General features: G+C 37.1%; 1 protein-coding gene across 3 annotated transcripts in view; it reads right to left on the bottom strand.

Annotated features, from left to right (window-relative positions):
• Positions 1 to 828: 828 nt before the first annotated feature.
• SMC5 (structural maintenance of chromosomes 5) overlaps positions 829 to 14,198 on the bottom strand; it is a 116,130-nt gene continuing 102,760 nt past the window's right edge. For 2 of the 3 annotated variants that reach the window (XM_060014637.1, XM_060014639.1), the window contains 8 exons: positions 13,905 to 14,030; positions 11,388 to 11,432; positions 10,847 to 10,942; positions 10,239 to 10,343; positions 9,905 to 10,024; positions 8,063 to 8,242; positions 7,888 to 7,983; positions 829 to 6,730 (listed from right to left, as the gene is read on the bottom strand). In XM_060014637.1, coding sequence (XP_059870620.1) covers positions 6,587 to 6,730; positions 7,888 to 7,983; positions 8,063 to 8,242; positions 9,905 to 10,024; positions 10,239 to 10,343; positions 10,847 to 10,942; positions 11,388 to 11,432; positions 13,905 to 14,030 — 912 coding nt within the window. In that variant the 3' untranslated portion in view covers positions 829 to 6,586. The remainder of the gene's footprint in view (positions 6,731 to 7,887; positions 7,984 to 8,062; positions 8,243 to 9,904; positions 10,025 to 10,238; positions 10,344 to 10,846; positions 10,943 to 11,387; positions 11,433 to 13,904; positions 14,031 to 14,198) is intronic. The other variant, XM_060014638.1, reaches the window with a different exon arrangement.

Below are 14,198 nucleotides of genomic sequence, written 5' to 3' on the forward strand. Positions count from 1 at the left end.
TTTAGTTCATTTACACTTAAAGTAATTATTGATAAGTAGGAACTTATGGCCACCTGTTCATTGTTTTCTGGTTGTTCTGTAGTTCCTCTCTGTTCTCATCTTCTCTTCCTCTCCTCCTTTGTGGTTTGATGACTTTCTTTACTGGTAGACTTAAATTCCTTTATCTTTTATATATCTACTACAAAATTTTGCCTTGTGTTACCATGAGGCTTACATATAACAACTTATATCTGTAGGAGTCTTAAGTCAATAACAGTTTAAGACTGATCTCATTTTAAAGCTCTACATTTTTACTCTATTCCAACCAACCAACTTCTATGTTTTTGATATTACATTTATATTTTTTATCTTGTGTTACTTAATTATTGTAATCAGTTATTTTTACTTTTGTCTTTTAACCTTCATACTAGCTTTAAAATTGATTAACCCTTTTCTGTATTTATCTTTCCAGTGAGATTCATTCTTTCATATATTTTCTTGTTACTAATTAATACAGTTTCTTTTCAGCTTAAAGAAGTCCCACTAACATTTTTATAAGACCAGTTTAGTGGTGATACACTCCTTTAGTTTTTGCTTCTCTGGAAAACTCTTTATCTCTCCTTTAATTCTGAATGATAACACTGTCAGGTAGAGTATTCTTTGTTGGAAGTTTTTTTTTTTTTTTCTTTTCTTTCAGCACTGTGAAAGAGTGCCATTCCCTTCTGGCCTACAAAATTTCTGCTGTAAAATCTGCTGATAATCTTATGAGGATTCTCTTGTATGTAGCCAGTTGGCTTTCTCTTACTGCTTTTAAGACTCTCTCCTTATCTTTAAGCTTTGACATTTTAAGAAAATGTGTCTTGGTGTGGATCTCTTTGGGTTCCTCTTATTTGGAACTCTCTAGCCTTCTTGTATCTGATTGCTGTTTTCTTCCTCAATTTAGGGAACTTTTCAGCTATTGTTTCCTCAAACAGTTTTTCTGCCCCTTTCTCTCTTCTCCTTCTGGGAGCCCTATAATGTGAATGTTACCCTATTTGATGGTTTCCTAAGTCCTTAAACTATCTTTTTCATTTTTTTCCCCTCATGCTGCTCTGATAGGGAGAATTCCACTGCCTTGTCTTCAGGTTAGCTGATTATTTCTTCTACTTTATTTAGTCTCTTGCTGAACCCTCTAGTGTACTTTTCAGTTGTTATTATATTCTTCAGCTCTGTGACTTCTGTTTGATACCTTATGTTTTCCAACTCTTTGTTGAAGTTCTGTGTTCATTTATTTTACTCCCCTGTTTGTTGAGCATCTTCATAATCATTACTTTTAACCCTTTATCACATAAATTACTTATCTCCATTTTATTAAGCCTTTTTTCCCCCTGAGCTCTTATCTTGTAATTTTGTTTGGAACATATTCCTCTGTCCCTTTGTTTTCTTGACTCCCTATGTGCAGTAGATAAAACCACCACTTCTCTCAGTCCTAAAGGAATGGCCTTGTGTAGCAGATGAAAGTTGTTCAACCCTGCCTTAGCCTTTGGTTTCCTCTCAAACCTTTGTGATTGTCCAAGCACCTATTATATTGTTAATAGCTCCCAGTAGTTGAGGGTGTGCCAAGACCTGTCCATGTCCCAGGGGGAGGTTCTCACTACCTAGATTCAGGCTGATAGGAAGCCAGATCCTCAGGCAGCAGCTTTTAATACTATGGAAATATATGGAGTCCTGTGGGACTCCAAGTGTAAACGCTGTTGGCTCCCAGAGCCAGGAAATCTGGAGGTATCCCTGGGTGGCAAAAAAGCTGTGGCTCCAGACAAGTGTATAAGCTGTTTTTTGGGAGATACCAGCCAGCTGGAGCAAGGCAGAGGGAGAGCACCAGGATGGCATCCATGGCCTGTATCCCTTGAGAACTTCGTAGGCCACTCGCTGTGTGCCAAATTTGAAGTCTGCTTCTCAGGCCAAAGCTCCAGGACAAGTAAAGAGGCCAACTTCACAGAAAGACTGGGGTGAGGGTATATTTCAGTCTGCTCTGTGTGCAGTGTTCTGCCAAGAACTGTCTCTGTGATAGCCACAGTCCTGTGGGGCCCAGGAATGCAAGCCCCCCTGGCCATCACAGCCAGCCAGTCAAGGGCCGTCTCTTGGGCAGAAGCTGCAAAAAGTGAGGACTGGATATAAAAACCAGGGTACCAGACATATGTAAAGCTCCCCTCTGGGAGACACTGGCACTCTGGAGCATGGCAATGAGAGAACTTGAAGATAGTACCCCTCTCCCAGACCTCTGGAAAATATTGACAGCCCCCAGAAGTGTGATTAATCAGAAGCCTGTCCCTCAGGCTGCAGCCATGATTTTTTATAGGTCTCCTGCACAGACTGAACTCCTGGGTCTGTTGCCTCTTGCCATTCTCTGGGGATGGTAGCTATTTAAGAACTCTTTCTCCATTGATTATTGTCCTGTGGGACCCACTGGCATAGGCCCCACGGCTACCAGAGTCAGGCAGTGTAGAGGTGCTTGCTGGCAGCAGCCACAATTGGGGCAAATTGGGGCACCGGATTTTTCTGGTGACACTGATTCTTATAGTCCTATGGGACCAGGAACACAAGCTACCCTGGCCTCCAGAGCTAGGCGATCAAGAGGTGTTCTCCAGGCAGTGGCCAGCAAAATAAGGGCATCAGATGTATGTGAAAGCTCTCACCCGAGGGACAGTTATGCTCTGGAGCATGGCAAAGGGAGAGCATGAAAATAGCACTTGCCAGTCTCTGTCCCCGGAATGTCCTAGCCAGCTCCCAGATGTGCACGTCAAAGTAGATGCCTGCCCTCAGGAAGGCTGATGCTTCAATTCAAGCAGGTGAGCCTTCTTCCCTTTATGTCTGGGTGTGATATGCTGCTTCTAAGCTGGGCCCCGGGGTTGCTGAGTTTGAGCACACCAACCTTTTAAGAGCCATTTTTCAGATCACTGCAGTTTGGGTCTTGGGACATAAGCCCCAGTGGTTATCAAAATTAGATTGTGGCTTGTCTTTCAGGTGTAGGTCTTAAAAGTTGGGGTGCCTGATGTGGGGTTCCAACCCTTCACTTCTCATCAAGAAGCTCCAGGTTGTGAGTTCTCTTCCAATTTGGGGCCCGCCAGGGGTGGGGTTTATGGTGAGTTTGTGTTCCAGCCTCTCCTGCCCTCTTCGATGTGATTTTCTTGCTTGCCTGATGTGTAGTCATCACTCAGCCAGCCTTTAGGTTTTTTTTAAGAGGAATTTTCCATATGTAGCTGTAGACTCAGTGTGTCTGTGGGAAAAGGTGAGTTCAAGATCTTCAAGATGGGGTTCGCCATCTTGAACCGGAATCTCCACCCTAAACTAAGTTTCTTGATAGTGGAATCATATGCAGGCTCTATTTTTTATTCAAAATACACAGCATAGTGCTTTCCCAGTGGTACACGTAAATAAGGATTGACTACGTGAATAATGGAATAAATATGCTCAAATATCTGTCAATGTTGTGAGAAAGGGCATTCATTCATGCTACAGTTACTGAGTGCTTACTATGTACTGATAAGCATTTTTCTATGTCCTGGGGAGGTAGCAATCAACACAAAAAAGTCTGTGTCTTCAGAGAACTCAGAGTCTAGTGAAGAAGACAGACAAGGAACAAAATACATAATGATAAGTAGTGATAAATGCTATGAAGAGAAACCAGGGTAAGAGCACAGTAGAGCAGCTTAGGGATGCTATTTTAGATCAGGGTAGAGTGGGGAGATTTGTAGAAATCTTGAAGGCTGTGACAACTGGATTTTTATGAGTGTGATGGAAAACCTACCAAGTCTTTTCTCTGAAAACAATGTCAATAGGCCATAGGGTAATCAGTTATCTCCTTGGGTCTGTGGCAGAGACTCCTGCTTGTCCCCAGTATTCACCATCCCCCTCTTGAGTAACAGTGGCTGAAGTTTAACTAGTTACATAGACACATAAGTAAAGATGACATATTCAAGGCTCTCTTGCAGGCCATCTAAGGTTTCAACCTAAATATATTTATACTTGCCTTATAACTGGTTTCTTTAGGTGGTTTAAACCTTTTTTTCTTTTATTTCTTGACTCATTTAGACTAATTTCCTTGCAGGCAGACAAGGGACTACATTTTCTATCCTTTTGAACATGGACAGCCAAACACTGTTCTGTAAATGGTAGGCATTCAATAAACTTTTCAGCAAATCTGAAAACCAAAATGACTCTTACGAAGGTTCAAAGTATATAAAAACAGTTCTCATTTAAAATGACATACACCAAAAGAATATGAAAATATGCATTTATTACCAACAAAGTAGCATTTCCCACAGAGTTTTTTTCCAATTACACACACACACACACACACACACACACACACACACACACACACACAATAGCAGGACAAAATTACACTTTTTTTTTTTTCACTGCACTGCACAGCTTGCAGGATCTTACTTCCCCGACCAGGGATTGAACCCGGGCCCTCGGCAGTGAAAGCGTGGAGTCCTAATCACTGGACCGCCAGGGAATTCCCTCAAATTATATTCTTTTACACACTAAAGATTCATACTCCAAAGAAAATAAGCACATGTCCAAAAGACAGTTAGAAAGCAGCAAGAAATCTTTCCTTTTACTTAATGCTAAAAACCTTTTAATTTCTCTCCTTATGCAAATCAATGAAGATTTTGTCATTAAAAATACTTGCTTGTCACCTTAGGGTTTTAAATATTTTATTCATCAAATCAGACTGTTACTTGAAGTTTTTACAATTTGTATGTAATTAAAATCAACTTTTACAGAAAATATGTGAAGCTTCAAGTGGCTGAGACTAATGCGCTAGACTTACTATTCACAGGTCAACATTCAATGTAAAAACCAAATATTTGTCCACTAGAAAGAGAGAAATGCTTATAAACAAGGTATGAAATAATTATTGGCATATGTAAACTGAAAGGTAGTTGACCATTTTATTTTCAAACACACCTAATCTTCAAACTTCTTTTTCACATTGATAATCATTTTGCAGAAATAAGATGACTGGCACTAACTAACTCAGACAATAAACAAACTACACCAAGCACATATTAGTAAAGATACTTTGGTGGAAAACGAAGTATTAAACAACAAAAACATTTGGTAACAACATCCATTTACTAATATGTTACCAAGGTTTTCAAGGTTTACATGAGCTGTTTGCACTAGTAAAAATGTTATTTTAAAATATTTTCATAGTATATGCATTAGACTCAGTTTAAGAGGGGAAGGCTCTTTTAAAAATTTTATGAAGAAAAAAATAGCTTTTTAAAGAGAAAATGTCCAAGTAAGAGGTTTATTTTTTGACCTAACAAGAATAATTTCAGTGGCTATTTAAGAACATACAAAACCCAAACTGACTGCAATTCTTCAACTTAGTCAAGCTGCCAAGTCAAAAAAATAATTCTGTTACTACCGGCACAGATCCAGTCCATTGTTCAAAGATATGTCCTTGATCTAGTCCGTTATTTTACAATATTTAAAAGAATAGAATTTTTTTTGGCACTGTTAATTAATATAATGCAGAGATAAATGATTTTCTCATCTAATTCTTTCACGTTGAAAGAACAGTTTAAACTAGATTTTCTAAGATAATGGGGTAGGATCAACACTAAGTTTTAGGACCTATATAAGCTTAGATTCTAAAAACATTATGGTTTTAAACAAATCAATACTTTTCCTCACTCTTTACATTAACACTGAGAAATTTCAAATATAAACTGTAGAAACCAGTATATGAAATCTTAAGAAAAATCTTACTAAAAATAATTAAGAAAATGCTTTAGAAATTTAAGATGTAAAATACAATTGACTTTAAATTAAAAAAAGGAAAAAACCACCAAAACCCAAAAAACCTCACCCACATTTTACAGGGTTATTCTTTAAAAACCCTTGGCACTTGATTTTATTCTCTGTCAATCTTTTGGTTGCATTTTTTGCATCATCTAGTGGCCACCTTGTGGCATTTCAAAGAAGTCCTGCTACCATTTTTGAACCCCAATACTTTTCCCTTCTTTGAGATACCAATATAGTATCAAGTTTCATAAAACTTTTTTTAAAGGCTCATAAAATTCCATTTCCTAGTGGAGATAAGGTATCTTTTTAATAGGAAGAAATGAATAGATTTGCCATAAATTATTACTATACATTAGACTAGACATTTCCATATCAAATTTTAAAAATTAAATATAACACTGGGAAAAACTGTGGCTTAAGCTGTAGAGTCATCTTTAGACTCTAAAAGTAATTAAAACTACTTTGCAAGTAAAGCTCAGGGTTACCATGTCAATTAAACTTCTTGTAATTGATAAGCCCTTCCACTGTACCTTTGATTTGAGTAGCAAATACTTTTAAAAATGGGGACCCAATGACTTATGGTCAGAGTGCTAAGGACTCAAGAAGACTTAATTTTTACTACCAGATGATGTTCCACAGAAAGAAGTTATTATGGTCTCTTTTCATCGACCCATTTGTATCTAATAGTGGGTTTCCAAAAATAACTGATCTTTTAGTCTTAATGAATCTCCTAACTTTTATTCAGTTGAGCCACACTTATATACAGGATTTAACAGAAAAGTCCCAAAGTTCTTGCCCTTTACTTTTATTGAGAAGGCTGAGTGAATGTAATACGGCGCCGCCTCCTTTGGAAAGCCTTTAAATTCCATCTGTTTGGTTCTAGCATATGAGGACCATTGTAGACAAATAACACCGTCATCTTTTCATTATAAGGAAGATTTTGCAGGAGCTGTAAGTGTTAAAACAAACCGTCATATAATGCTTTCCGTTAAGAAGCACAACTTTCCAACCTTACATGTGTGTAGTCAAATATTTTATTTGTAATATGAATGAAACTCTTAAGTTCTCAATTCAGTACACACCCTGCCCGACTGTGATCTTCATTTGAATTAGCGCATCTGAAGCGCGGCCTAAGGAATCATCAACATGCCTTGGGAGCCCTCTATATTCATAGGCCAAATGGGATCATACAACTTCTTAGGTTGACCCTGGAAAAGTGTGTCCTCCAGAATTTTCCTAGGATACTTTCACTGTTTTATCCACAAAACACTTCTCAAGCAACTTCTGTGGTGAGGCACTGTGATAGATTCGTAGCCTGAAAAGTGTATGTAACAGGGAGGTTTGGTTTATAGGCCAACATGTTTGGTAAATAGGGAATTAACAGATCTAGCTACTCCACAGGGTATCTGCTGGAAAAAGAAGACAGATTATACTATTCAATAAAAAATTGAATTTAAGATAGGATTTCCAATGAAATTTTTCATTGAACACTTTAGTTAAAAAAATCTGATTACATTAATAAATACATCTTTGATTACTGTACATCAGTTTTATAATTGACTCACAAAAGAAAATTTCCCATTGTAATGGTCCTAGCTTATGGAAAATTCTCTGTGAAGATAATTCTTTTTCTTTCTCCAAAGTTAATATATGAACAGAAGATCATGGGGTACTTAGGACTGCCTCTGGGCCAAGTCAGTGGCAGTGGTGAATTAAAAAAGGGTAGAGCACAGCACCAAAACAGACCTTTCTGGAGAAATGAGAAGGACCAGCGTTCTAGGGTTTATATTCTCCTGTCATTTTTTAGTGCTAAAAGAGGAACTTCTTTAGAGGAAGAATAAGTGCCAAAAGCATGGAGGAAATCTCAGTTCTAGACCATAATACTATGCCTCCTATGTTTCTTCCTCTGACAACATCTAACAAGGTTTCTGATTAAGTATGTCACTGGAACTTGTCCCCTTTAATAATATAAATATTACTATAATCTTTTTAGTTCTATTTTGGGAGTGTTCCTGCTCATATTTACATACTGGGCCAAAATCTGCTACATGTTTTAGCCACGAGGGACTTCTGAGTATGAGTATTTTTAGGTTACTTATTACCTACCTTTGGTGTAATAAAGAAATACTGAGATGTGTTTTCTTTACAAGCAGTATTTACAACCATTTCAAACACTCTCCGTTCATTGATTGGGTCCATTCCCTAAACAATGACAATAATAATGATTAGATTTAAATCTATTACAAGATACAGTGAAACCCAATAAAAGAATAAGCTATACCTGATTGATTTCATCAACTACTCTGAATGGACATCTATTAAGCTCCTGAAGTGCCATCAAGTATAACATGGTAGAAACGCTTCTTTCACCTCCACTTTGATGATGAGGAGTTAATTCATGTAGTTGAGTGCTACTGCGAAATTTGACTCTGATTCGAATTCCATATTTATCATAGTCTTCCTATAAAACATTTAAAAAGTTGATGAAAGGTGAGAGTTTTCTCTGGTAATTCCATACATTTTTTTGAAAATAGACTGAATCAATTATAAGAGTAAAGAACTTAAAACCTCATGATATTAGTTTTATCTAAATAGATCCTTGGAGACCTCTAGAGCTTGCAGAGGGTAAGTGGTTCTAATATTTTACTGTTTCAGTTTATTTATAAAATACGGTTTTAAACCATTCTGCTTTATAGAATGGTTCTGAGGATTAAACAAGATAAACCTAGAAGTGCTTGGCACAGTGTCTGGTACATAGAAAGTATATTATAAATTATATGTTATAACACATCCCTTCCTTCTAACAAGCCCACACTATGTAGATGACAATTCTCATGGCAGGTCTAATATCTTACTAAAACTTAAAGTGAAATGATGTTTGCTATCCTTATGTCTCACACTAAGCAGATAAAGGAGTCATGGGGCAAAGTTCCTAAGGGGAAATAAAGGTGCTACCTTGCTTTATAAGGGAAAAATTTCAACATTTACAAAATTAGAACCCTAAAATAAGCTTAATGTATCTACCATCAACTAGTCTCAACTATGATCAATACATGACCAATCTTGTTTCATCTATAACTCCACCCACTCCTCTTTCCCAATTATTTTGAAGCACATCCTAGTTCATCTCTTTACACATTTCTTTTTTATATGTATATTTTTTTGATGTGGACCATTTTTGAAGTCTTTATTGAGTCTGTTACAATATTGCTTCTATTCTATGTTTTGGCTTTTTGGCTGAGAGGCATGTGGGATCTTAGCTCCCCGACCCAGGGCCTGAACCCACACCCCCTATACTGTAAGGCAAAGTCTTAACCACTGGACCACCAGGGAAGTCCCTCTTTACACACTTCTTTTTTTTTTTCAAATTAATTAATTAATTTATGGCTGTGTTGGGCCTTCGTCTCTGTGCGAGGGCCTTCTCTAGTTGTGGCAAGCTGGGGCCACTCTTCATCGCGGTGCACAGCCTCTCGCTATCGCGACCTCTCTTGTTGCGGTGCACAGGCTCCAGATGCGCAGGCTCAGCAGTTGTGGCACACAGGCTCAGCCGCTCCGCGGCATGTGGGATCCTCCCAGACCGGGGCTCGAACCCGTGTCCCCTGCATCGGCAGGCAGACCCTCAACCACAGCGCCACCAGGGAAGCCCCTACACATTTCTTAATGGAAATCTTATTTTATCCACAACTGCAATGCATGAACGTAGCTCAAGAAATTAGTACCAAATTTCTAAATATTTTTATTCTTGTGAACTCAAATTTTTGATCAAAAGGAAACCACTGATACTATACTATGTTTCAGTTATGTTTACCAATTTGTTTATGACTCTTCAAACGAGTAGCAAATTCAAAAAGCAATGCATTTGCTTACCACACCTGAGCAACCATTACTTAGACTGGATATGAAAAGACTTTGTAAGGTATTAGTCACTAATCTCCAACGTCACCAAAAAAAAAAAAAAAATGAGCCTGATGGAATCCCATATATGGTCTTTTCCTTCCTTAGGACAATTTTTTTGTAAGCAAAATTTTCACAGATATAACTTTAGAGTAAATAAACAATTTACATGTACTTTTAGCATATAATTAAAATTACTTGCCAGGAAACATTTCAAATGCAATTTTACCTCATTTTCTGTATGGAGATCAATTTCACCAGCACACTGCATGGAACTAAAAAAATTGCTAAATTTTTCATTAATTTTTTCTACCAGCTCTTTTAAAGGATTCAGCCACCTTTCTTTTACCTGCAAGTAAAGGCAATATAAAAACACAATTTAAAAAGTGTCCTTGCATTGATACAAAACTTTATATAAAACAAATTTAATATCAATATCAATCTCGTCATGAGAACATACGCTTCTAAGAAAAAATGCAATGTATCATTTCATTTTGCATTATCCTACATTCCCATATGATAATGGTAAGCACATGAGAAAAAGAAAACGGTGGAATAATTACCTGTGAAATGTTTTCCCTATATTTATCCAGTTCAACATTCTTTATCTTTAGTTCCTCAGTTAATTGCTCTATTTCTTCTTCTCTTTTTGTGTACTCCTCAACAACCTGGCAGAAAAAAAATCTTTAAGATTAATCTACCAAAGGATAAAATTATAGAAAATTTTGCATCAATTAAAACATTAACTGAAAATGCCACTTTTGTTGCATTGTTTGTATGCAGTTAATTTATGTTCTTGTAACATACTGAAAATGCCATTTTTTATCCTTGAAAAAATAGACATTGCAGTATTTCAGGTTAGCCCAAGTATTCTTTTTATAAAGAAAAGGCACAGAACACTGTGTTCCTTAGGAAGAATCTATTTAAAATTCTAATAGATTCAGAATCTGGCATTTAAAAGCACATTGTTCCTGCTGTCTAGCTTATTATTACCAAGAGCTCCGGTACAGAGTGGGAGGCAAGTACTGGAGGGAAGCGTGTGTGTGTGTGTGTGTGTGTGTGTGTGTGTGTGCGCGCGCGTGTGTGTGTGCGCGCGCGCACGTGCGTTTCTGTTTGGGGCAGGGTGTGGTGACGGTGGTGGCTGCAGTGGGCATTAGGGAAAGAGGCATACTGTAGGATTCAGTCCTGTGAAGCAAGAAGCTCTTGATCTTTCTTCAGTTAATAAAGCATCAATTTCATCCAAGGTGTTTGGAAGATCTTGGAAAGCCTAAAGAAGAAAAAAATTGTCCATTATTATAGATAGTACAGTGAAAACAGTTCAAATAGTTAAAAGAAAAATATTCTGCTGAGTTAGTAAGTATCTACTATGTGTTGAACAGCATGCTAGCACACAATAAGGAATCAAAGGAATTATAAACACGGCTTTTTGCTTTCAAAAAGCTTATACTTCAAAAGAAAACAAAATGTATATACTTAATAACACGGGCTAACACCTTAAGGCAATGTATTGATGCTGAGTATTAAAATAAGCAGTACATATCATACAGGTTATGGAATTCAGAGAAAGGAAGTATCAGTTCATGCTACAGCAGCTACAAGAGAGTAAGAGAATTCAGGCCCAGATTCCATCTCTGGGCCTTAAAGCAAATGGCTAGGGAAAAGTAAGGCAGAGGGGAGACAGGAGCTTGGAAAAAAGAATGAGCACTGCATACCATGGGGGGTGAGGAGTTGTGTCCATTTGGAATGGTGGGTACTTGCTGAATTGGTAGAATGGGTCCAGAATATGTGGGGCATTGAAAGAGAGCAAGAAGTTAGAACTTTATACTGTACTTGTGAAGAACTACAAAAGCATCCTAAGAATCCAATTACTTTGACAGTAGAATTTCACCACAGTACTATCTTCTGAGACCATGCCACAGAGACAAATTAGAGGAGATACTTTATTGTGGGGCGAGGCAAAGCAGTACATTGCTTTTTCACCACAACCTGCGAAAGTTTATGTACTACAATGTACAAAATGAATATTGAAACCTTGAAAAAGATCCTAACACACTGCATTAATCTAATATCTTAACCTGTCTTTTTTTCCCTAACCTTTTGGAAAGCAGTTCAACTTCTATAGGCCTTCAGATATTTGTTAAGTATATTTTTCTGAATCTGACCTGTCCATTGAGATTTGAACTCACGTGCCGAACACTTGGTATCTTCATTTGACTCTTTAATAGACAAATTTAAGATGGTGAAACACAAATCTTCAACTTCCTCACCTTCCCCACCAATTTGAGCAAACTGATTTGTCCTTCAATCTTTTCCATCTCAGTAAATGAACAAATTAAGGGGTTCTCTCTCTTACCCTTCAACTCAAATCCATTACCAAGTCCTGCTGGTTCTGTCATTAAAAGATACCTCAAGTCTGTAAACTGCTCTGTGTCTAATGCTTCCACCCTAATCCATGCCACAAAAATCTCTTGGCTGGTCCAAAGCAATAATCTTCTAAATGGTCTTTGTGCTTCCATTCTGGTATCCCTACTTTATTTTCCATACAGCAGTTGGAGTGCTCTTTTACAAACTGAAGTTGTCCTACCTCTATAACTCTTCTGTTTAAAATTCTCCAGTGGGTTCCATCTCAAAATAGAGCCAAAATTCCTTCTATGGTGTATAAGGCCCTACAGGATCTGGCTTCTGCCCCCCCTTTCTGCTTGGATTATAAATTGTAGCCCCACTGAGATTCTTTCTATGCTGAAACAGGCCAAGTATACTTCTGCCTCAGGAGCTTTGTATGAGCTGTTTCCTCTGCCTGGAATGCTTTTCCCTCAAACCTTCACTTGACTGATTTCTTCTCTTCATTCAAGACTCGTCTAAAATAGTATCTTCTCAAAGGAGCCTTCCCTGACACTCCAGCCCCTTACCTCGTTTTATTCTTCTTCTTAGTACCTCTTACTATCCCCGACATAATCTGTTTGCTTTTTGATTTGTCTTCCCCACCCTCCAGACTAGAATATAAATTTCAAGAGAGAAGAAAGTATGTGTGTTTTGTTCAGTGCATGTGATATATAGAAGGTAATCAATACATTTTTAATGAACACATGAACTATGTTCTAATCTTGTTTCTTTCAAAAACAGTACCATGTATCAAGGACAGAATCATGCTACTTTCTGGAAGAAAAAGTTAGTACAGATATTGTACTAGTATTTACTTATTTTATAAACACAATGTATTCTGGAGAAGGTTTATTTTTAGAAACAATAGCCCCTCAATTTTCTTACAAATATCTACTAAATTCCTATTATGTATCCAAACAGATCCATTCTCCCTAGTTTCTGGGTCTGACAGCATAAAGCACAATCTTTGAGGATATGAAAATTATAATCCAAATAAGTTTTATTTCCAGTTCTATTTATATCTTTAGCAGACATTTCATTATCTACTGAAATAGATAACATTTGAAATTTAAAAAGCCACACAAATACCAGATATTTAAAATTTTATTTCTAATTTTACTTTGACATTATTCTGAGAGAGTAAGTATGTAGGCAAGGTATTATTCCTACCTGTCAGATAAAGCTTTGGGTCACAGGGCTACCTAATTAGTGGTAGAACTTGGAAGAAAGGGCAGCATCTTCTCATTTTACTAACTGAATGATATGTCAGAATATAAAATACACATAATGTAAAGAAAGAAAGGCTCTTTTTTTCCTTTCCTTAGCAACAGATGTCAGCCATAAAGATTCAGCTCCCACTCAACCGTAAATAAACACCCTCATTTCCAGGAAAACATTTTCATTTTGCCTTCGTTTGTCTAAATATCACCTCTCTTTACTGTTCCTTATATATCAATTACTGGTACTATGTTTCCATGAAAAGCTATAACCCGTCTCCTGACCCTACCTATTAAAAGGGTGCTTGGGGAAAAAAGCTTTTTACTGGAAGAATGAATGTTATGGCATTAATAATTTTGCAAAATAATACCCATGTTTTAACAACTTTAGTATGAAGCACTAAGACTGACTGGTGTCCAAGTCTGAGTATAGTGAAGAAAATTGGTTGAGCAAAATTACTTTACATACATACTCAGTTTAAAAATGGTGGCGGGGGGGGGTGGGGAGATCTCATATTTTATGGCACATCGTGTTTTTCATGGCCCAGTACAATGCCTAACACACTTTAAGCTTACAAATAGCTGTCTGAAATATGTTAGCTTGTAGCGTTATATACTTTTTATACTTACTGTCTGATATTCTTGAGGAATGGTCTGCTCTGCACCCAGGTTACATACTTGCCTGGCTCTCTTCATAAGTTCCCTGCATTTCTGCAATAATCTCTGTCTACTTTCATCCAACTCGATGAAATGTTGCTAATACAAGAAAAAGAAATATTTTGAAAATTTGTATGTTACTGTTAAGTCAGAGGGCTATTTTATTAAACCACCACATTATATCAAATATATTATTGAATTTTGATTGTGATAAGCAAATCATCTGAAAACATATCTCAAACCATGACTGATTTTATTGTAAAGGTT

Source organism: Delphinus delphis, chromosome 6 (genome assembly GCF_949987515.2).
Source record: "Delphinus delphis chromosome 6, mDelDel1.2, whole genome shotgun sequence".
NCBI classification, from domain to species: domain Eukaryota; kingdom Metazoa; phylum Chordata; class Mammalia; order Artiodactyla; family Delphinidae; genus Delphinus; species Delphinus delphis.